This window comes from Molothrus ater, chromosome 4 (genome assembly GCF_012460135.2).
Source record: "Molothrus ater isolate BHLD 08-10-18 breed brown headed cowbird chromosome 4, BPBGC_Mater_1.1, whole genome shotgun sequence".
NCBI classification, from domain to species: Eukaryota; Metazoa; Chordata; class Aves; order Passeriformes; family Icteridae; genus Molothrus; species Molothrus ater.
Genome location: NC_050481.2, coordinates 34,419,995 through 34,444,062, shown reverse-complemented (window position 1 = coordinate 34,444,062; position 24,068 = coordinate 34,419,995). Strand labels below are relative to the sequence as shown.

The 24,068-nt window shown below is 36.1% G+C and overlaps 1 protein-coding gene across 1 annotated transcript in view; it reads left to right on the top strand.

Annotated features, from left to right (window-relative positions):
• SPOCK3 (SPARC (osteonectin), cwcv and kazal like domains proteoglycan 3) overlaps positions 1 to 24,068 on the top strand; it is a 167,290-nt gene that overhangs the window by 63,262 nt on the left and 79,960 nt on the right. The window contains exon 4 of the mRNA XM_036382411.2: positions 10,331 to 10,445. Coding sequence (XP_036238304.1) covers positions 10,331 to 10,445 — 115 coding nt within the window. The remainder of the gene's footprint in view (positions 1 to 10,330; positions 10,446 to 24,068) is intronic.

Genomic DNA, 24,068 nt, shown 5'->3' with positions numbered 1-24,068 from the left:
GGAAGGTTCACTGCCAGCAGCGAACAGGGGCTTTGGAACTAGATGATACTTAAGATCCCTTCCAACCTTAACTATTTCATGATTCTGTGAATAGTGTTTTAATTAATTCTTCATTATTTCAGCACATTTTGAAAGGCCTTCTTATGTTAATGTGTTAAAGTATGTCAAAATTGCTCATGTAGACAGATCTGTGTAATTCTATTTGTATTAATAAGAGCTTCTATATGGAAATAAATATATGTTCAAGCATACCAGGAGGGTAGCCCTTACTATGAAAATGTGTAGTGGTATTTATTCCTGGGCCACAAAATCTATTTTTAAAGATAGAAAACTTTGATTTGCAGCTGTGAGTTGCATTGCAATCCACCAACATAATTTCTTAAAGCAAGATCTAGCATTTCTTTGAAGAAGAGGACTTATTCCCATGAACTATTGTTTGCTTCTATCTTTAAAAGATTCAAAAAACATATTTAAATGTTCTCACTGTATATTTTATATGTGTACATATGTGTATACACCTCTAAATGTTTTTGTATTTCTATAAATACCATAATGTAACTTGTTCATAAACAATTATGTGGGGCATGTATTATTGTTGGAATAAATCTGAGTGTTCTTGTAGCATATTTAGTTACTGCTAAAAGGCAGGTTTTATTGTTTCAGTGGTTTTAGAAAGCAAGTAGAATGTTTTGTGTTTAGGACTAAAGTTGACTACTTTTAGTACTTTATCAACGTTTTATACGCATACAATATTTTCTGACACATTTTCTTCATGCAGCACTTTTACATCAGATGAAAATATACAGAATACTTCTGGTACATTTTATTTTTAGACTACAGATGCTAGCAGAGCTTGGAGGGTGTAACTGTTGAATGAAATTGCATACACAAAGACACTGGTGTAATTTGGTGAAGTGGAAAGGATGTTTTCCTTTGCTCAATAGAAATACCTTGGAGGAAAAGTGGAGTATATTCATGTAATTGAAAAAATGCAACATGACATTTTCTGTGAAGGCTCTGAAGGTATGGTTGGTTCATAGATGTATTTATGAAATTTTGTGTAGACCATTCCATTGAATTATTTTTGGCTTTTGTAGTATCAGGTTATATTAGATGTCTGTTTACAGCAGGAATTTTGTAGATACTGTTGTACAACAAAACCAGATTTTGAAAGTATTTTACTTATATTAGTTTAATTTTTTGCCTTTAGTTTAATTTTGCCTTTAGTTTAATTTTTTGCCTTTTAGCTCTGTGTATTTCATCTACCTAGTTCTGTAATAATTTGGGTAACTAAGGATATCCAAATATATGCAAACACTATAATTTGCAAATACATTTCTATAGACAAGAGACCAATTGAAATAATTTAGAGTCATATTCAATAAAATAATTTGATTCACTCATTTGCAAGCCCTGGGAAGTCATAAGGGAGTTTAATGAAGATCCATTAGTTGAAGACTGAAAACAGTTGTGTAGAATTAACTTTTCTGCATTTGAAATGTGCTCTCAATATCTAGTTTTTGTAGTAGAACTATTGATGTTTTTAAACTAGAAATATATATCCATCACTTGCCAGATAAGTTGCAGTGCTTTGCAATTTAAATGTACAGTACTTTAAGATGTTGTCTCAGATAAAGAAATAATGATGTCTTTGTGGGAGGACACTGAATTTCAAAAAGAGCAGAACTGAAAAACTTTTAAAATATTTCATGCTTATTTACTAGTAAGACTAAGCTATATTTAATCTGGTGAACAGTTCCCTGCTTCAGGTGTTTAGGTATGTTTGGGAATTCTTCTCACTAATGAAGTACACTAAATCCTATGTTAAACAGATTCCCACTGCTTTATGATGCTATCAGCTAGCCCTTGCCTGGAAAGATTTCTCGTAGATGTTTGAGGAACACTTCATGGTGCTTTTTCTTAATTATCTGATGCTGTGTTTAGATGATTCTTTTATTATTTCTCTTTTATCAATTTATCTATTGTGTTAACATCACAAAAGTGCCTTGTCCTGTACTATTCACAGACTTGGCTCCTAGCTCAGGTTCACTGGATAACACACATCGGCTTCTCTGGTTATGGCTTGCAATTTGTTCCAGATTCTGTGGGGTCATCAAATGGATTCTAAATTTTTTAGCGATTTTTAAAAGATTCTTTAGAAAGGATTTTTATTGAGGCTATGCTGAGCCCATAATAAGAGATTTTGGTGCCTTCAGTAGCAGTCTAAGCCCTTATTTCCTGCTGTCCTGACATCTTTGCTTTATGCCCAGATGTTAGGTTTAGAGTCACCATATCGAGGATTATTATTAGATAAAGTAAGAAGTTTTTCTGTTTGTTAGTTTGTTTTTAACATGGCCAAATCCTGGATTCAAGTGTCTGTTCAGACCCACAGATATGTCAGAAAAGTGGAAATGTGTTTGCAGGGTGACAGTGACCTGTCCAGAGCTACAGCACCAGAGCTTCTTGAGCTGGCAGCATGCTGAGAAAAGGGTGTGTGGGACTGTTTCTTTGGACTTACAGACCTGCTAAAATTTAGTCCTGCAAATCTCTCACTTTAGAAGCTGCCTTTTTGACCTATTTAACTTCTTGTATTTAAAAACCTGTTAATCTTTAATATTATAAATACAAAGAATGTTAAGACATACTCTTTACAGAATTTATTTTATGTGGAGGTTATCATTCAATTTTGCCACAATTTTACCATTTCCTGGTCATTTTTGTTATTCCAGGCTTCTTCAAAATGCAGATGTATTTATATTTCTGATGTATTAGATACTTCATATTAGATACTTCATATGAAAAGTCTACTGGATTCTGGTTTAGTTGGTTTAAAAAATTTAAACGCTGAAGTTGATTACAGTAAAATGAAATTGATTAAAATTCCCTATGTAACTTAAGAGTACATAATGAAATACAAGAATACATTGAAATACAAGAATACAGTGAAATACAAGAAAGTAGAGTTCTCCAAGAGCCAAAAATAGAATCATTAAGGTTGGAAAAGCCCTCTGAGATCATGGAGTCCATCCTTTAACCCAGCCCTTCCAAGCCCACCACCAAACCATGTTGCTGAGTGCTACATCTACACATCTTTTAACTACCCCCAGGGACAGTGCTCAACTGCTTCCCTGGGCAGCCTCTTCCAGTGCTTGGCAACCTTTTCAGGGAAAAAACTTTTTCCTACTATCCAATCTAAAACTTCCCTGGTGCAACTTGAGGCCTTTTCCTCTTTGTCCTATCATTCATTAGCTGTGAGAAAAGACCAACTCCCACCTCAAGGCAGTCTCCTTTCGAGGAGTTGGAAAGGGTGATAAGGTCTCCCCTGAGCTTCCTTTTCTCCAGGCTAAGCAACTCAGCTCCTTCAGATGTTCCTCATCAGATCTGTGATCCAGACCCTTCCCCAGCTCTGTTGCCTTCTCTGGACATGCTCCAGCACCTCAATGTAGGGAGGACCCCAAACTAAACACAGGATTCGAGGCGTGGCTTCACCAACGCTGTATTTTATAGCATCTTGTTTTGCAAGAGTAATCATCTTGACAAGTGAGACAGTAGGTGGGGGAATTTTCAAGAAGATGCATTTCTGCTCTTACAGGTCTGCAGATGTTTCTTTGCCCTTGTTGTCCTATTTGAAGAACCCAGAAGCCAGTTCTAACACACCCAGCATGTCTCTAAATTATGATTTAGTGTGTTTAGAAAAGGATAATATAATGCTTAACTGTTTGCTGGTGAAATATCACTATTGTGAATGTTCAAGTAGTCTTAAGGTGTTCTTTATTTTCTGCCAAATCAAGAAAGTGAACATTTTGATATAAAAATAAAAAACAAAACTGCTTTAATAAAGCTGCTGAAAACTTACAAAGTATGCCAGGGAAGTGTGTTCTTGCATTTCTCCTTGTCTTAATGGGTTTGGATATCTTTGCAGAATATTTGAGAGTTCCTTATTATATATAGAAGAACCTCCATATAATTGTCCTAATTTTGTTGTCACTTACACCAGTCTGAGCCCAAAATAGCTATGTTTTTCAGCAGTTTAAACAAACAGGATCATTTCTGAATTGTCACAGATAATAAGACTCTGACTCTGTGGAATTTCTCATTTCCATCTCTTTTTGAGCTATGTGTAACCTATTCTCTTGTAAACTTTCAAGTAATACCCAAAAGACAAAACACAAAAAAAGGGGAATGTTCTTGAAGCAGAGATCATAGATATTTGTGAGGGGGAGAATTTCTTATAATTTAGTCACTGCACAAGTAGCTTAAAAAGATGATTTTTAGCTCAGTGAAGATTATTGTTTTAAAGGGAGTGGAGAAAGAATGTGTGAAGTATTTGAAATTTTGAAAAAGAGATCAAGCTTTAGTAGGTTTGCTCCAGAGGAAGAACAGAGACTGGCAGATTCAATTTTACTTTTTTAGCACTTATTTTAACTTACATTATCAGTACCTAAAATACCACGTTATGAATCAGTGTAATGGCATTTTTATGTTCGTTTTAGAGAAACTTTATTTGCAGCAGTGAGGAAAATAGAAACACACAGTACTTTGTGTCAGATGGTTATAACCAGTGTCAGATGGTTATAAATTGGTACTAGCTGTTTTTTTGTTTATGAGAACTTTTGTGTAGCACAACTACAACCATTGCAGAGCAGCTAGAAACTCAGTGCTCATGTCCCAGACCTTACTAATATAGAACGTTAGGAACGTGGGTGATTTTTTAGAGAAGCCTGATAGAGACTTCACACAATTGTCCTTGAGTCTTCAGTATGGAGAGTTCTGAGCACTCTTCAGAGGAGAATTTCTTGTGTAGAAGCCACCTCCATACACACAGCCACCTTAATTTTTGAAGAACTTGCTCACAAGTTAGAAACCAGACTACACAACCAATGATGTTCAGGGATTTGGATCTAAACTTTTAATTACTTCTTTGGCCACCTACAGAAAAACTTCCACTCTAGCCGCCTTACTGAAGTTGTAGACACTCTAGCCTTCTTACTGAAGTTGTACATTCATATGTCCAGATGGAACCTAGTGTTCAGGAAGATTGCTCTTCTGAACATCCAGCTGTAGTTAGCCCTTCTGCTTTTTATGCTGTGCAGTGAATTTTACATGGCAAATACAGTCTCTGGGAAAAGAAACAAAAATTTGAGATTCTTCTTTTTCAGAACGTTCTTATCAAGTTACTGAGGTAGGCTATTTCTTGTCTGTTCCCTCATTTTTTTAATAAATTTCAGATTTCTAGCTGCACAGTGATTAATTTTCATGTTGAAGTTAAAAGGTGTTGATTCTCAGTAGATATGTTGCATAGTGAGATGGGCTTTTCTTGCTAAGAATCCACAGCAGTGTGGATTCAAACCACCTATGACTGAGGAGGGTCTATGTGTGCACATGCAAATTTTGAATGCTGATCACTGTACAATTTAGGCAAAAGATAGCAATTACCACTATTAATTTTAATTTAAGCATTTTTCTGGGCTGTGTTAGCTGGCAATATCAACTGAGTATTTATGTGCTCTGCTTTGCTCTCCTCCCTACTGTTATTGGAAATTGTGGTGCTGAGATTCTGCAATTATCTAGACCCACAACACTTATCAGTGAGAAATCATTCTATAGCAGGTGAGAAATTGTCATCTTTCAAAATGGAGAAGATACTCATGGTCTTCAGGTACGTTCAGGAATTGTGTGATTTATCAAAGGAGGCAATATGAGTCATTCCCTTCTATGGCTCTGTCTACCTTGGGTTATAACTAGGCATTTGACCTGATTATTAATATTTTATTTAAAACTTTTAGATAATTTAATTCTTTTTTAAATTTATTTCTTTTTTCTCCCTGCTTTGTCAAAGATGAAAACTTTGCAAAGAAGTCAAGACTTGCCTTTTAAAGTAGTGGGTGCACAAGCATAGCTGAAGTGTTGGTAATGGAAACAAAATATGTAGTTGCTTCTATTTTGCCCATCAGAAATGAATCAGAACATTGGAGGACTTAATAGACTTAAAGTTTAAGACTTTTCCTTAACCTTTTTTCACCTTTCATTTTACTTGGGAGTGGAAAGTACGGAACATGTTAGAATGCACTTAAAAGATTGTGGAATAATGATCATTTACTCTGGTTTCTGCCGAAGTGCTACTATTAAGAATATTCTTATGTTATGGCTTGCTAGTCTTTATTTCCTATTATATTCCCTATAAAAATGATGTTCTGAGTAATGTCAGTTTTGGGGAGTGCCAGCTGTAAACTAGCTTACAGAAGGGATGATGGGAAGCTTTTCTTAATTGCTTTCCCAAATTTGAACTATAAATAAATAGATCTATTAGTAATAATTCAATTAAGTTTTCAGATATTAATTGCTTCCTTACCCATGTGAGGAGATCAAATCTATACTAATCTATAAAAGTCAGCAGAAGTTCCTAACGGCAGAGCGACTTACTTGTCATTTACAATGCAAGTTCTTAGAGAAATAGTAGATGATAAAAACCATTTTATACTTTTGATATGCTTTTTGTGACAGTGATGTTTTTCTGCTTGTTGAAATGTAGGTAACATGACATTTCATGGTATTGTAGCCAGACACATAGACAAATGTAAAGTAGGCATGCAGACAAGTAACCTATAGCAAGTACACTTTTCTGAATATTAGAAGCTGTGTAAAGCTGAACGTTATCAAGTTGTTCAAGCTCATATCAGACCTGCATCTTTAGAAGCTGGCTGTATGTGACATCGTAGGAAGTCAGCTGATACAGTATTCAAGAGATGATTTCTGACAAGACTTGCATAAACATATATTTTATGTCTAGAGTCTCCTCTACATAGTGCTAACCTTTACCTGTTTTCAATAGCAGTGTAATTGTGCTGTACAACTGATGTTTTCACTTCAGTTATGGGGATGGGAGGGGAAGCCTCTAATTTTCATAAATAGGATGATATTTTAGTAAATGTTGATTGGGTAAAAACTTGGATTGATACCTGATCACGTTGAAGACAATAGCTGTGAGGAATACATCCCACTGGGGGATTTTGACCCTTGTGATGATTTTGGTGTGAATGTTGTACTTTTTCAAAGCTGCTTATTTTGGCAGGAATGGAAAGAAACATGCAGTGTTGTCTTTGCAAGTCTGCATAGTCTGAATGAGGTGGGGGGGTGCCAGGATTTTTTTGTTAGGGATAGCTAGAAGATGGACTGAAGAAATAGACTTAGTGCCATGTAGTTCTTGATATAAATATTTTAGTTATCCGCTTAGCAGGAAACTATGATACTTTTCCTGAAATAACTTTATGCATTTCCATAGTAGATTAAGATATTTAGGATGATTCCTTGTAGAGACCAGACAGACACATAGTCAGATGTGTCCCTGCATTGTAAGGGGAGTGCAGTTCTTCCCCAGCATGAAGAACTTCAGACCCTGGTTTTGAAAACTGTTTTTCTTGTGGTTTAGGCTTTATTTCTCATGAAATTTATTCATTTGTCAGTTCCAAGTATCAAATAAAACAGGCTCAAGAGAAAGAAAGGCAAGCCATTTCCATGCTTTTGTAAATATCTAATTTTTTTTAGTCCTTTCAAAGCTGGCCAAAATTAGTAACGCGATCTGATTTGGATGCTATGTACTTTATTGTGTAGGATTGACTAGAGCGTTTGGTGTTCAAAGAGAACAAAGAGGAAGACTTATAGTGTTTTTCATGATTTCTAGCAAAATTTCTTTCTATGTTCTTTCTTATTTTATCCTCAGGCTTGTTGTTAGTCCAGGCAGACATTTACCCTTCAGTTAGTTCAATTTTTTGCATTGCAAAAATTTGCGCTTTTTTATCTGATCTCTGCATTGCTGTTTAAAAAAAATAAGTTTCCAAGAATATACATTCTTCTTTGACTTATCCATCAGTAAAACTTAGTTCAGTAACTAAGAAAGTTTCATGAAAAAGTACTGGGAAACGGGAGGCTGTGTGTCACACATAAGGCGAGGAAAAAACACTTTTACAGGGAGCTCACAGCTGACAGAGAACAAGTTCATCAGGTCATGGAGTGATAATGTGAGCTTGTGTCAGTGGCAAGACTGTGAGTGCTGAACAGGCTTTTGAATATAAAAATGGTCTTATGATTTTGGCACCTGTGGCTCTGCTGCTTTGCTCACCTTGCTTAGTGAGTCTGTACCTCACCTGAGGTGATCAAGGGTTACATACAGGGCATGATGACCACTGAGTCAGCAAATAGCAAAAGGTGATATTATATCAGTAAATACTGAAAGTCCTTGTTTCCGTTTGATACCTATCTTCATGTTGTCATAAAGACAAAGTGGGAAATTGCCATCTCTTGCTTGTTAAGTTGGGTTCTACCTGTAGCGTTTTGCCAAAATGTAACATATTGCCAAAACCATATTTTATGGCTAGCTAAATTTGATGGAATTGTCCAAAAATACCTTCATATTCCCAAGAACTGTAGAAATGAAGTAACGATTTCAGTAGGAATGGTTACAAGATCTCTGTTGATCCTTCTTCTGTAACCTGTTTCCTACTTGGTATTAAACTCAGTGTCCTTATATGATTTCAGATTTCTGTTACTCATGGCTTTTTTTTATTTCATTAGCCTATTCTATTTTACAGAAGAGTTATCTGAAGAGAGGCAATGTTCCAGTATTGCTACCTTAGTGTCTCCATCAGGGAACATTCTGGGAAGAGGTACTTGGACCAGTACCTTAAATGATTACTAGTGGCTGACATTACATTCTGCCTGACTTCAAGCAGAGAAAATATGTTAAATGGAATCTAAATTCTAAAGTAAATTGGAGAAGGATATGCTCTCCTTAATTTTGACTCCAACTCTCTAATCCTAGTTCAGTCATTTTTTTGGCTGCAGTTCCTTCCCATTTGTATAGAATTGTTGTAACCAGATTTATTCTGGATTATGTGTGCTGGTTTTATGGCTAGTTTGCCATAGAAGTAAAAATGTGTGGAAGAAGAATACCTCTTTTCATATGTCTTTTGTTGCAGTTAATAAAATACTTCTTTTCTGTCTGCATTGAATTATTATTATACCAATGATTCCATCGCTTTACTGCTTTGATGGTAGTTTGATATATTTGTTTTTGCACAGCTGAATGTATTATTAAAAAAACCCTGAAAAAGTCACTGCTCGGACTATTTAATCACACTTAGCACTACAACATCATGCATCAAAACTGCAACTAATGATCAGCTTGGTCTTGCTTTTTGGGTACATGGATGGTTAGAAGGTTTAGGTTAATATCCTCTGTCAAGTCACACAGAGATATGGTTAAAAGATTACTTTAGATTGTGAAGAACAGAAGAAACATGAATTTTCTTTCAGAAAATATATAGGCAAATGTATGGTGTCAGGCACATGGAGTGGTTGTTGGGAATGCCCTGTGCAGGGCCAACAGCTGGACTTGATGGTTCTTGTGGGTCCCTTCCAACTCAGAATACTCTGTGATGCTGTGCTATTTTATAAGCAGATGCAAGAAGTGGGGAAATAGCATTTCTGAAACACAACTGTATACTGCACAGTAATATGCTAATGTGAAGAAGAACACAGGAAAACTGAATTCCAGTTGTTCATAGCTTACTTGATTAAAATAGGGATACCAATAGAGGTGAAAAAAGCAGTTTTGGAATATTTAGATTACTCGAAAGGACACCATGAAGATTGGAGAAGGGAGAAGGTGATTGTCTCTTGAGAGTGCTTACATTGGAAGATGGCTTTCAATATTATAGCCATGTAGGCATGGCTACTCTAGAAAGTTGTAAATTTAGTGGTAAGCAACAAACAATGTTATTTGGCTCTTCCAGTATTATAGCTAGAAATCACTGTTCGTAGTTGGAATTGTACTTCAAAAATGAGTATGTATTATGACTAAAGGACCAGCTAAAAAAAACAAAGCAAAAAACAAACCACAAAGCAGAAATAGAAACCCAGAAGGAGGTAAAATTTGTGTTTAAAGATGTCACACAAATCACTCACGTGTGTATTTTAGTTTACTCAATCTCATCTGAGTAATAATTTCTTGGTAAATTCAGTGTCATTGTTCACCATGAAATGTTGAGTAGGAAGAACCCAGCTGTGTCATAGTAAGCACTTAAGGGAAACTGTTTTTAAGGTAGCAATACCATTATTTGGGGATTGCAGTCAGAGAGTGGCAATTGTTAAAAGAATATAGCAGGTACTTACCTACACAACAGCTGTATTTTTTCCTGGTTGCTTTCAGTCTAGCACTGTACAAGCAGCAGGCCAACCCCCTCCACATACTGGGTGGGTTTTATGTGTGGTCTTTCTCGCCTTAATTTCATATTCTAGATAACTGTTAACAACTTTCTAAAACTATTTTCAGCTTTAGATCCGGCTAAAGATCCATGTTTGAAGATGAAATGTAGTCGCCATAAGGTCTGTGTTGCACAGGATCAACAAACTGCAGTTTGCATTAGTCATCGAAGGCTTACACACAGGTAAATACTTCAAAAGTTAATCCTATCGACTTTGCTGTAGTGTTCATGACTTGTAAACCATAAATCCATTTTAATTAGTTTAATTACTTAACAACATGTGAGCAGAGTAGAAGTGGATTTTAGAAGTCATTATGTATACATAATTTGATTATAATGTTTACTACTTGATTCTTCTGAACTAGAATATTAAAAAAGTATACATATTTAAGTATTGCAAGCTGCTGGTACAAATGCATTTAGGGAAATACCCACTGTGCCAGTACTAAATGAATAAAATTATTGTGATAGTATCCTACTGCTGTACATTACTTTGACATCATCACTTTTTATATGAAGCTAGAGAACTCAAAACTGCCTGCTGAAGTGTAGATAACAGCCTGATGCAGTGTAAGTTGTTTGAGATTGGCGGGAGTTTTTTCCTCTCTTCTTTTTCTCTTCTGTGCATTCTGATTTTCTTTGCATGCAGGACTGGTTAAATGTGAGGAGAAAATATATAACAAATTCATGTGTTTTTGTGGCTTTATCTGAGGCAGAAATATGAATATGTAGGACCTGAGCCATACACTTAGTTGTGTGCTAAGGAGATGGAGTCAAATTGCATTTTCGACGTGACATTGTTCTTTTTTTCACGCTTCATTAGGGGAAACAGGACACAGGAGAATGGCTAAATTTCAATAAATTGATTTAAATAAGTGTCTGTTAAAGTGCTTTGCTCAGTAGGGGCTGTAAAGAGCTGAGGAAAATAAGACTTCCTTGTGTGTTGGAAGAGGATAATTTCAAGTACAGTTTTATGAATGATACAAGGAACGTTCTTCTGAGTGTCTCGTTATGTTAAATACATCCATCTGGAGCTTTTCAAACAAGCAAGATAGTACATAGTGAAAGGAACAGCTTAAACTGTTCTGGATCTGCAGCTGTACTTAATTAACAAAAGACCAGTATTTGTGGAGTTTCACTGTTTATATTAAACAATCTCTGTGTAGAGCTAGACATTTTACTTTGATAATTCTTGTAGCATATATAGCACCTTATTATCAGACAAAGGTAGCTAGCCTGCTTTCAACTTCCTGTGAAGTGTCGGGAAAATGTATGAGTGTTAACTGTGAACAAACAATATAATAATTCAAAATTTCTAAGTATTGCATGTCATGGAAAACGATGCAAATAATGACATTTTCTAGTTAATTATACTTGCAGTAGGTGATGACTGAAAACTCTTTTAGATTAGATGAAGATGTCTACTCTTGAATTAAGAAACTTTTTGACATCAGCCTTCATCCCTGTATTAGTCCTCCCACAGTTCTTAGTACTCTTTTAGAAAGGTAATATTTTAAAAGACAAAGCTTGCTTGAATATAATGCAGTCAATAATGGGAAACTTTGGAATGGCAGAAACTTGATTGTAAAAAGCACTGTAAATCTAGTCTTGTAAGGTAGATGAGGCAATTTTTTACCTACCTGTGCTGAGCCAGGGCAGGGTTTTCCCAAGCTAGACCTCCCTATTCCCCCAGATTACCACATAGAAGGAAAAATAATTTGCTTTGTGCTTTTTTTTTTTCTAAAAAGGTTTTCCTTCATGCAGTTTCTGACCTTTTTGTAGCATGATGGGCTTAAAGTATGAGTATCATAAACACAAGGAGATGTGTCTGCTGGGTCTCTTTACCATGACTGAGTTTCTTTGCCCAACATGTTATTCCTTCACTTGTATCTGCAGTTTGCATACTGGTTATCAGTAGGGCCATCTGTTTCTCAGAGTTCCCAAAGGACTAGTACACTCTGTATGAGTCTTGGTAAAAATTACATGAGAAAACATATCTTGACAGTTGATAATATAACCTATCTACCAGTCTCCATTTCTAATATGTCATTTGTGTGTCATCTGTTGTAAATAAACATTTACAAAATTTTCATCCCAGTAATCCTTCCTTTTTGCTTAGTTTGTGTATGTGCACATGTGGTGTTCTTCTCAGATTGGATAATATGAATAATTTAAAAAAGGCAGCTGGTGATGTTTTCTGAAAAAATAGTCAGGACCTTTTTCATGAATATTGGGAACTCTTCATAAGGAACTTGCCCATAGATTTTAATTTGGACATATTTGCTGTATAGATCCATAGAAGTCGCAGAGATTTTTACCAAGACTCTTGCAAAGGAAAAGTATTTTAAAGTATGTGAATTGATACAGTGGCAAAGATGATCCCCAGGAGACTGTCAGGGAAGAGGAAACTTTGCACACTTCCAAGATAAATAAAATGTTTATGGGCACCTTTGGACTACCTGCAGGGAAGGAGGCATGAAATATAGTTACAGCTGAAGAGATTTCTCTGTAGTGTCATGAAATGCTCTGATTTATAGTTGAATTCTCTATTACTAGAAGCAGCTTTCCCAAGCAGCCCTATTACCTCATTCATAAATTTCTGTTTATAAATTCTGTTACTTTATTTAGGTAATAACATAGAGAAGTTGCTAATTAGTGAAGACTGATAATTGTATTAAATTGAGGACTCAATTTAGTCATTTCTTTTGTTGTTTTTAAGAAACTAACTTGCAGAAAAAACACATAGGCATAGACATGGTTATTCAGTCCCTGCTGTCGTAGGTATTCTTCTTTGTACAGTGCAATCTCCAAACTATTGTAGCCCAGGGCCCCTCAGCACCACACAGTGAAGCATGGGTGGATATCCCAGCCACCTGCAAGGCTGGTAGTGACATGATATGACAAGGTCCCAACAGGATCAATTAATGTGACAGCACACTTTAGTGATGATTCTACCTGTGCTTTCAGAAGTACTACAATTTCTATTAGATTGGGGATCTCAGCACTGTGATCTTATTGCAGTGTGCTTGCATTTGTATAGTTTCAAAACCAGCTATTGTGTCTCACTGTCCTTTTCATGGAGTTGTGGGTCAGTCAAGCCTATGGTTTTGCTCTTCCCTCAGTTTCCATGGCAGCTGAGATCATGGTCTCCCCTCAGTCTCCTCTCATGGCTCATTTCCTTTTCTGGTAGACTGCCAAGATGGCAGGTCCTCTCCTAGCACACTCCTGCAGGGCCACAGCACAAGTGCTTCCTTTATGTGCTGTCCTGGAAAGACTGAATAGCATTTGACAAAAAGATGAAATAGGTGTTGTAGATCATTGGTCATGAGAATAGTTGGAAGTACCAGGACTTTGAAAACACAGGGACGTGCTTAAAGAGCAAAGTTTTTGTTGGTAGCAGGTAACAGCACTTGCCTCTCTGCTGGCTTTAACTGTGTTGGAAACTGTGTTCTGTGTTCTGCACACTTAGCTCTCTGCTGGGAAAGTTAACGTACTTGAGGGGAAAATATGCAGGATATGTATATAAATGTTGTTCACATTATTCCCCTGTGGATTGCTGTGGAAAGGGAGTATCTGCCAGCACTACAATGCATCATAAACAGGTAATTCAAACTATGGTGTAAAATAGAATTTTCATTGATTCTCTGAAATTTGGGAATTTGTCATTAACTTTTCCTTTTGGTTGAATGGTGTTTTGTCATCCCATTGTGCTTTCCAGTTTATCTTTGTTGGTTAAGTAAAAGGACTTTATGGGGAAAAAACCTGTAAAAGGTGTCTATATGAAATAATGAAATGCTTCAGAGTATACCTTATTCCATTACAAATACAGCTTGGAGAATATTAAATACAGTATTGGTTATCTTGGGTGTTGATGTGAGTGTTACAGTGACAGGCAGGATATTCATCACACTGGGAGAAATCATCTACTCATTTTAGTTTCCAATCTCTTCACTCTCAGGAGATTTAGTTATTTGCATCTGTGGTACTAAGAATCTCTGGCAACTGTGAGTTCACCCCAGTGAGCTTGGGGAAGAGGAAAGAAGTGATGTGAGTATTTTGCCAGAAGACATTTGGACAGGAATAAAAAGGATGAGTCAGAGGAGAGGGCTGTAGGTGGTAATGGACAATTCCTAATGCCCACAATGGTATGTGTGCTTTTTGTGTATTCAGCACAGCAGGTGGTGGAGATAAATCCTCAAATTTCCATGTACTTCTTGTTGCCACTTTGAGTGAGGAAAGAAAGGATATGTGCAGACACCATGACGTGCAGGAGCTCATTAAGGCCATGCAAGATGGTAACTAACCAGGCTCAGAAAACTGGAAAAGTTAGTCAAGCATTGACCTATCCTAGATTCAGGTCCTGATAAGTAGTGTGTTAACTTTCTTTTACATTTGAAAGGGACAATTATGATATTGACACATACTGTAATTTTCATTAAGACTGACATTCTGTGGATAATAGGCTGCAGTACTAAATTAAGCAATGTATAGGTGAAGTTCTAAGCCAGTAGGTTATCTGCAGATGAAGAACAGGAAAACTTGAAAAAATGGGTAAGGGTCGCTACTCAGCAGAGAATTTTAATGTAAGCATACTAGTAAACATGGGGCAGTGACTGTGGTTTCAGGAGAATTACTTTTATTGGAATCCTTTTTGTTCTGCATGTTTGTCAAAAATATTTAAACCTGACACTTAAAGGTGAAAGAAAGAAGAGGAGGTGCAGGCTCTTCTTCAAATGTTTCTCTTTGCTTTTATCTCAAATCAGCTGCAGAAGACAATTTATAAAGGAGATGAATTCAGTTGAGACCTAGTTATTGTACAGCCCATTCCAGGATTTGACTGCTTACAGCTGGAAACCAGTGAAGACTCTCTTAATATGATTAGTCTAAAAGTTCTGAAAATTAGGAAATTGCAAAACAGTTCTGGGCCAAAAATCATGTTACAAGTAAATCCCAGTGTCTTTGATGTATTAGAACCTAGTGACTAATATTGCACTTACTCATTGATCTTAGTGGACTCTGATTAAAAACCAGTCTCTTTTTCTTCTTCCATAAGTAGAAGAAAAGTGCTGTGTAAAATTGATTTGATGCATTTAATCAATCAATGCTTGGAGGCATTAAATTATTTAGTGCATTGAAGGTGTGTGCAGTTTTTCTAGGCAGATGTAGATCTGTCTCTTTTATGAATTCCCCACAAGACATGATGCCCCCTGCCCCCACTGTGAAGGTCCTGCTATGCTCTTATGAGTTTGTTTTTGTGAATTGTGCAGCTCGACCCCATGGCTCCCTTGCTATGGCAGAAATGGATTGCATTTGTCTCTGCTATAGCATGTTAATATGGAATAACTATATGTTCAAGGACCTGACAGCACTTACTTGTGTAGTGATATTGAACTCCTTATTTCTCTGGATTTCTTACCTTCACCAATCATTTATTCTTAGGTTTCAGAGTAGGAAGCAATAGTAACTGGTTTCCAGTAAATAGTAACTGAGCCAGATTCTGGTGATACTTGCAATTCTAAAAAAAACACCTTACCAGCATTTTATTAAGGGTTAAGGTAGGACTGGCGACCTCTTCATGGTAAAAACATTTCAGTTACAGATGTTGATCACCTGGAAAATAATGAGAGTTCACCAGTTATGAATCTAGAGTCACAATAAGAAAGCATTTCTCTAGGTTTAAAAGTAAGAAATAAAAAATTCTAGCGGCTCTTTTTCACTTAGAGCTCTACAAGGCAGATTCCAGAGAAGTGAGCAGACTGGACATCTGTAAGGTGCAGAGCTGGGTGGAGGTGAGCAGTATAGAAGCCTAACGATACAGAATTCACTCTCTAGGAATTAGTGACTCTTCAGAGTTCTGTGAAATGAAGATAGATTTAGTGACAATTTTTCCCTGCCCCAAGCCTATGTGGAGTAGGACCTGAATTTAGGGATTAATAAAAATTCTGTCATATTTCTGCCTATGGGTGCAGTCTTCAAGGTAGGGCAGTTTCACCATTAAAGTGTATTAAAGAGTGTCACGTTATTACAGACTCACAGAAGCTGATAGTGGTAAAGATGTTGCATCACCTAATCCAGTTTATTAAGGTAGAGGAGTTGGGATAGCTTCATAGATTTTGTGGTGGCATTTAATCTTGTTAAAACTTCCTTCAGGGTTTTGGTTTAAATGACATTTTGTGGTGCTCATTTGATTCAAGTCATTGGCCATCTAGACCATTATCTTGCCTTGGACTCTGTCCTCTTCCAGTTTTCTGAAGAATATGGAAAATCAGTCTGAATACTTTTTATATGAGATAGATTATGAGAAGATCTTCCCTGTGTTTGGTCACCTTCATATTTTAACTTGAGAAAGATGTTCCATCTCAGCTTGGAAGTGGTGAGTGTTGAGCCTTGCAGCATGATGTGGATTAGCCTGGATGATGTGACAGAAGCTCAGAGTAACACTGTGAAAGAAAGCCAAAACCTCTTCTGTTTCTATTCATCTGGGTATACTGCATGGCTGAGATCATGCTCCCAAGCAGAAAAAGTGAAGAAGTCAAATTTTGAGAGGCTTATTTGTGACTATATGTGAGAAAAATTCAGACACATATAAAGTGCATACGTGTACATATGTATGTGCACATGCATATATATGAATGAATAAGTACACATGCATATGTATTCTTTTTGTTCATATTGTATGGATACATGTATCCTAGATTTTCAAGACATCATACTTTTGAACCAGAGATATTTTGCCTATCTCCCCTCCTTTGCAACAAAGGAAAGAGGGATTTTAATTTCGACTTGCTACCACTAAATTTCTGATTAAAAAGAGAAAAAAGGATGTAATTGCAAATCTGTAGTTGTATTAAGTAGTCTGAGCAGTTTTGAAAGCAAATCTATTAGAGCTGATATGGAAGATTTTCTCATTTGGTTAGGAAAAAAGGAAAAGAAGCAGAGAAGAAGGAACAGTATAGATTTGTATGTAGCTTTCCTGTCATTTTAGGTGCTGCAATGTTTTATTATTAAAAAAAACAAAAACAAACCAACAAAACAAACAAGCTTTAAGAAAACTGAAGGAAAACAAAGGACTTGCTTTGGGCAGATTTTGTGAAAGTTGCAAACATCACTATTTAGGATGTCATCGTTTCACATTATAATGCTGCTGAAGAAGGCCAGCTGGTGCAGTTAAGTCCCTTATTGGAAATTTTAGTCTGATTCATTACTGTGATTTGTAGTTGTACACAGAAACACTTAATCATTCTTATCCTCCAAGCTCTATTGAATCTACTGAAGGCTTTCTGGTTCTTTGCATAATTTGTGCTGCCAGTCTGCCAGCTTGGCAGTGTTTCAAGCTTGCTGCATTATCTGTGTTTGTTTGCACAGGAAGTGATGCTGCATGTAGGCTGAATTTACAGTAATTCTTTTGTAATAGGCTAATGAGCAACACTACTTCATTCACAATACTGACATTATATAGCTTTGATTAGACCAATTATTGTGTAACTATGCCATTGTGATCATACTTGCACTCTGCAAAGTACTGAAAAGGAAATTTGCTTAGCCGTAGCTTCACTGAACTTGCTGAGAAAATAATTTGGACTTTATGTGCTTAAGAGAGGTGAAATTTGAATATGTTGGAGATTTTTATATGCTATGCAATTTAATTTTTTCAAGTGGGAAAATGAAGCTTCTTTTTTTGCTCTCCATTTCATTGCATTGGGGAGGAAAGAGGTGACTGACACTGTGCATCCTAATTCTGCACGTGCTGGGAAGGCCTGTTAATTCCTTGGTGAGCTTGTGTTATTTGTGTTAGTAGGAGTTATGGGTACACAGCTAGAGGAAAACAGGATCCTCTCATGGAATTCCTTCTCTCTCTATATGGAGCTTTTGTTAACACTAGTGGAAGATTTCTGTGTTGATTGCATTGTATATTGCAGTGTCAGTGTTGTCTGTATCAGCATTACTATTTATTAAGGTTGTTACTCAGCCATGCAGTATTTATACTTCTTGCTGTCCAGCTTCAAAACTCAAAAATTGCTGTTCTTATCAAAAAAACCCAAACTTATCCAACCCCTGGCCTTCTCAAATTTTGTCTGTAAAAATTGAAAATATTAATTTTTTGATGTTTGGGGTTTGGTGTTTATTTAGTATGTGAAACAGACTTTAAATAAAAGACACCTAAACAGAGCCTTTGTATTCTATTTGTTAGCAGAACAGGAGTTGTCCATTATACTTTCCCCATGTAAAAAGCCATGATATGATTTTTTTAAGGAAAATGTGGAGCTCTATGCGAGGCTAAATCATATGGACTTTAGTTGATTTAGTAAGTCGTGGGCCTACTCATTTTCTATCTGCTCTAGCAAGAAACTTGTTCAGATTCTCAGTTGCCTGTAGGAGTGAGAGGGTACACTGGATAATCAGTGCACATGATGATTTTTTTTGCGATCAAAAGAGTTCTACTTAGAAATTCTGCAATGAGATTATAAATTAGGACTGGATTTTTTTTCAGGAAAACAGATTTCAGCTTGCTGTGTTTCTTTCTGTCTTGCTGTTGGTGGCTGAAGGCACACTCAGTTGTACCATCTCCTAAGAAGGAGTGAGTTAGAAAACTTCTGTTCATAAACTGGATAACAGGAAAGAATGTGACTAGGAAATCTGACTATCTTGGAAAGCTTTGTTGGTAGAGTGTACAATTTTGACTAATACTGGGGGATGTTAATGTACTGTCCTGTTTGTAAAAAATGGTGTGTCAGCTTTTGTTGTGTTGTTTTAAAATGGTCTTTTTCCTTACAGTATTCCTGAGAATCTACTTTAAAAGATGGCATTTAAAAAAAAAAATTAGGAAGAGTGATGAAGGCAGTGCTTTTAAATTACTTCTCTACCCTTAATTATGAAGTTGTGATTGCAGTCCACTGCAATGACTCACTGTGTACAAGTGTAAACATTGAAATAATACAAAAATATTAGAATAAAATCTTTGACTATTCCTTTATTAGAAAAGGTAGGTAAAGTGAATTCAGGAACAGTTCAATGCCCCTTCCTAAAAATGGCTGTTAAGCTTGTGATATATTTTTATGGTGCTTTAAAAATTAGCTGTCAGAATCAGTTTTCAGTGTACTTTATTAGAAAATATTATCAAGTCTAAAATAGCTGATGCAAACATTTGTAATCAGTTAATGCATGCTTAATTTGGAGTTTCTTTGTGGCTTGTGTGTTCAGGGCTTTGGGGTTTTTTGTTTGTTTGTTTTTTTCCAGTATTACTGAAATTCTCTAATACTGGGTAATGGAACACAGTAGAATTTCAGGGTGCTTGTATATGAAGGGTTCGTTTACAGGTTGAAAAATTTTAATTTGGTTATAATGAGGTGCTTTTATTACTACATAGCATCAGTTCTTATGCATTTCATTTTATGTGAAAGTTATGGTTCATAAGTTGTCTATATAGGGTCTGAATACATGTGTTGTTTTGCTTATGTACCAGTGGTGGGAAAAGGATAGTGTGTGAAACCAAGTAGGAGTAGTGTTCAGGGAATAGAAATCACTGTACTAATTTCCATTTATGTAAAACAATGCATTTAAGGTTTCCAATGTTGAGAAATACATTAAGTGCAGTAGCTGGAGGTGTTTGTCATCATCAAGTGATGTGCATATATTGCTACTTTACAGTAAATTGTATTACTGCTTTTGGAAAAGAAAACTCAGTGTGCTAAAGGCATGTGAGGAGTCTCAAAATGTTCGTGTTTGTGACATGGTCAATTATATAAGGGGGTTTTGTGTCTGGCAGTATTTTTATCTTTTGTTTAAAATCAATGGGTAAAACCCTTTTCTCGTGTCCAGATTGTCTGAAACAGGTTTGTTTTACAAAATGCTGTTGTCTGCTACAGGAGAAGAGAATTATTTTACTTAGGTGTGTGGCTTTTGCCACAGACTGCTATGTCTTTTATATTAGATACTTATGACCTAAAAAAGTATCTTTTTTTTTTTTTCATTTTATGCCAAAATCTGTATACTGGGATGCTTACACCATGCAAATACTTTTTCTAAAATGCCTATGCATCTTCTGTATTAGTAGTAGCAATAATAATAATAATGAACAAGTCTTACAATCACAGTACAGTTGAGGCTGGATTTAAAGTGTCCTAAATCATTGGGTTCCACTACCTTAATTGAGGCACTATCTTGAAGTGGTTTCAAGAGTTATTTTGGGTTTATTGTACATGCACAGACTATCCACATGATGTGTGGCACTGTAGATCCTGTCCAGAAATCTCCAAGAAATAGTCAAATTCTGTCTAAACAGAACTCCTGAGGGAGGCAAAGAAGAGATTGCACCTGAGGAAGCCTGAACTCAGAGTAGCTGTGAGTCCAGCATGTTCTGGTTCAATTCGTCTGAGGGATGCTTTTTTCAAATACAGACCTTCAATGGTACATTTGAACATTCAGGCCCAGGTACACTTTGGGGGTAAAATACTTATGTATTTTATAATAGTAGAGTGTGGTTTTTTACCAGACTGCAAAAGCACAGAACATTCAGAATGTATCCTAATTTTTTAGACTGAGTGTTGCCTGAAGTTGTGGATCCAATAGCAACAATGCTTACAGTGTATCACTTTCCCAATAGACACAGACTTGCAATTCCTAGACTGCTCCATAAAGCAATAAAAAGCAAACAAACAAAACCACCCCAAACGAAACTAACAAAATTACACAGAAAAAGGAGCATCGATTCTCTCCTGTGTTCAGGACAACTTTTCTCCACTAACTAATGGGGTAGAAAGATTAAGAGACTGCTGAACTGCTTCATAGCACCTATGGATCAAGCCATCCAAAGTTATCATCTTGGAGAATATGTATTCATCAATACTTAACTTTTTCACTGTGATTTAAAATTATTTAATTCTTCGTGGTTTTGAGCATGACTGTGTATGAGACATAATTTTTCTGTTCTGCTTTCTAATTATTATTCTTTCTTTCTTAATTGTAGATTATTTTAGTTCAGAGTCTAAAATAACAACTGTTGTAAAATACAACCTTTTGAATCTTAGAAATAATGCCTCTGGGAAAGATGTTTCAGAGAGAAATATACCTATGTGGGCTTTTTCTTGTCAGAGAGTTTCATATGTGTCAATGTTTTAGATAATTATTGTAATTTAGGGATTACTTAATTTCTTGATCAGCTGAAGATCTCGGCGCCTAAATGTTACTTAAAACATTTGTACATCTTGAAGAATACATTCCCCTTGCCTTTCCCTTCACCATTTGCACATTTATTGCCAATAAATGTTTGTAGTACAAAGATTTGCATACTTAGGAAAGCGGAAGTTTTGATCCATAAATTCAACACAAATTACGTTCTGAGCTTTTTCTGTTGGGTCTTCTTTCTAACGATAATCCCAGACATCATCTCCTCTTTAACCCCAAACTCATTGGTGCAAGGTAGAAGCAAATAAGAGAAAAAATTGTCAGAGAGGAGATTTAAGCTGGGGATGAGGGTGATAAACATAAGACTACAGGAAAGTGATATCCTGAGGTTATCAGCAATTGATTTTGCATACTTGGAATATGTTACTTGAGTCCCTAAAAGGTTTGAAGGTACAGCCAAGATCCTCTGTATGCTCTTAGATGTCATAAAATAAACATACATGTTGGGTAGTAGGAGGTGAGGACTTGCTATTCCCTAATTCACTATTACAGTGAACACTGAAGACCTTTATACTATTGAGCTTTCTACCCATACAGTTCTTCCACAGAGAACTCACAATAGTAACACTTTTAGGATAACTTCAGCTTTTTTTGGTACACATTTGAGATGTCTAGACAACTGAATTTCTTTCATATTCTAGATATACACTGATATCTAGAAGTTATATGACATCTTATAATCATTTACTTCAATGTACAAATGCTGGAGGTTTTTTACCTACACTGCAATATTTTTGTCATGCTCTAATTCAACTCTCCTATTTTCAAATTGGAAAACAAGGTAATTTCTGATAGGATCAGTAATTGTTTATATATTCAACTGAGAAGCAAACACAAAGGCTCATTATGAAGCACTTGGAAACTTATGCAGATGCAGTAGTTATAAAAACAAACAACAGAAATTTGTAAAGAATGGAGAAGAGGATAGTCTGTAAATGTTAAGAAATCATTTTGAGTAAGGTCCCACAATTTATTTAATAGTCCTGTTACGTATGGCCACCTTGATAAATGGCACATACCAGAAACACTTCTGAGCTGTTGACTATAGGATCAAAGACCTAAAGACATGTCTGGATGAAGACACTGGAAAATGGGCACTTAACTTAGCACTAACTTAGTAATAATGACTATGACAGGATTTTATTTCTGTAATCATTGCTCAGTTACTTTGATTTACTCCAATAATGAAGGGGAGACTACATGAGGCAGCAGATTCCAAACATATTTTAAGAACCTGTTTAATTTTGAAAGACACTACTGCCACCGAGGTCTTGGTCTGCATTGTGGTTAGAAGGAAGGTTGAGAAACGTGGGTGTGAAGAGCTAGAGCAATGCTCTAAGCTGGAATGCAGGTAAGACAACGGATTTTTCTGGCTGTGGCAAACCTGTTCCTCACAATAGAGTTGTAAGTTTTGCCTCTGGTCACTTTACTCCTAAGGTCCTTTTATCTGTTCCTTTTAGCTGTTCCTTTCCAGCTTTCCAGCTGCTTTCTACAAGGAGATTCTGTATTTGATCAGCATACTGGATACAAGTCCAATTAGGGTCCACAATTTACTGTCTTACCAAAGTAATTCAGATACCAAAAGACAGTTATTTATATATACCTGAACCTATTAAGACTGCAATAAAAATAAAAGTTGAGCTAAATTATGAAATAGGGAAAGAAAAATGCCACTGGAAAAAGTACACTGTCTGCTCTCAGGATTTTTAAAATAAAGAAAGAATCCTGTTCTGCAAACAGATGATTTCCCAAGAAAATGATTAAATTCTTTTATTTGCCCCACAGTGGGGGCAGGAAATATCTATTTCCATTTTTCATCTCTCAATAGATTATTTTTTCCTTTTTCTGTGTAACCACAGCATTTTTTATCACTCTTACTGCATTGAGGTTTGGGATTTCAAAGCTGAATTTGTGGTTGGTCTTCTAAAGCAAAGTATTTGGAAGCATGTTCAGCCATGAGACTGAGTGGTGAATTTTTTGTTTTGCGGAGTCATGACTGTGAAGATGAAATTAGGCAGCTGAATCAGGATCAATATTGTGTTATGGTATGCAGAGTACCAGGGGTGTCCAGCTGAGGCACCAGCAAGGGCCCCAGTTGTATGAAAATGTAGACCCTCTAGAAATAATTAAGCAAAGGAAAAGGTGAAGCCTTAGGTATCTGATTTTTCAGTTTTTCTGAACAGTTGGAAATAGTTTTTGAAATACTCAGAGAATTTTCCAGATTTTGTGTGCTGCAGAATGAAGACATCAAAGAAGAGCCCTGAAAGCTGAACCACAATTCCCTTTGTGTTACCATCCCAGAAATATTGATTATTGCTGTTTTGGCTTTTGTAACATGCTTTTGTTTATTTAAGAATTTCTCTTTTAGCATTCTTGCTGTAGTTTTGTTTACTGTTTTTCTCTCTCTTCAAATAACTCTTCTCCATTTTCTATATTACTTTTCTTCATCACAGAAACTTGTGTTTTCACTCAGCATGGCTTATTATTCATGCATTCATATCCAGTAAGAGATGCTTGATGGTGGCTTGAATGGAGAAGAAATAGATTATGTATTATCCTGTAGGTACCATTTTATGGGACCCACATTAGAGTAATTGAGGAAGGAAGAAAGAAAGAAAAAGT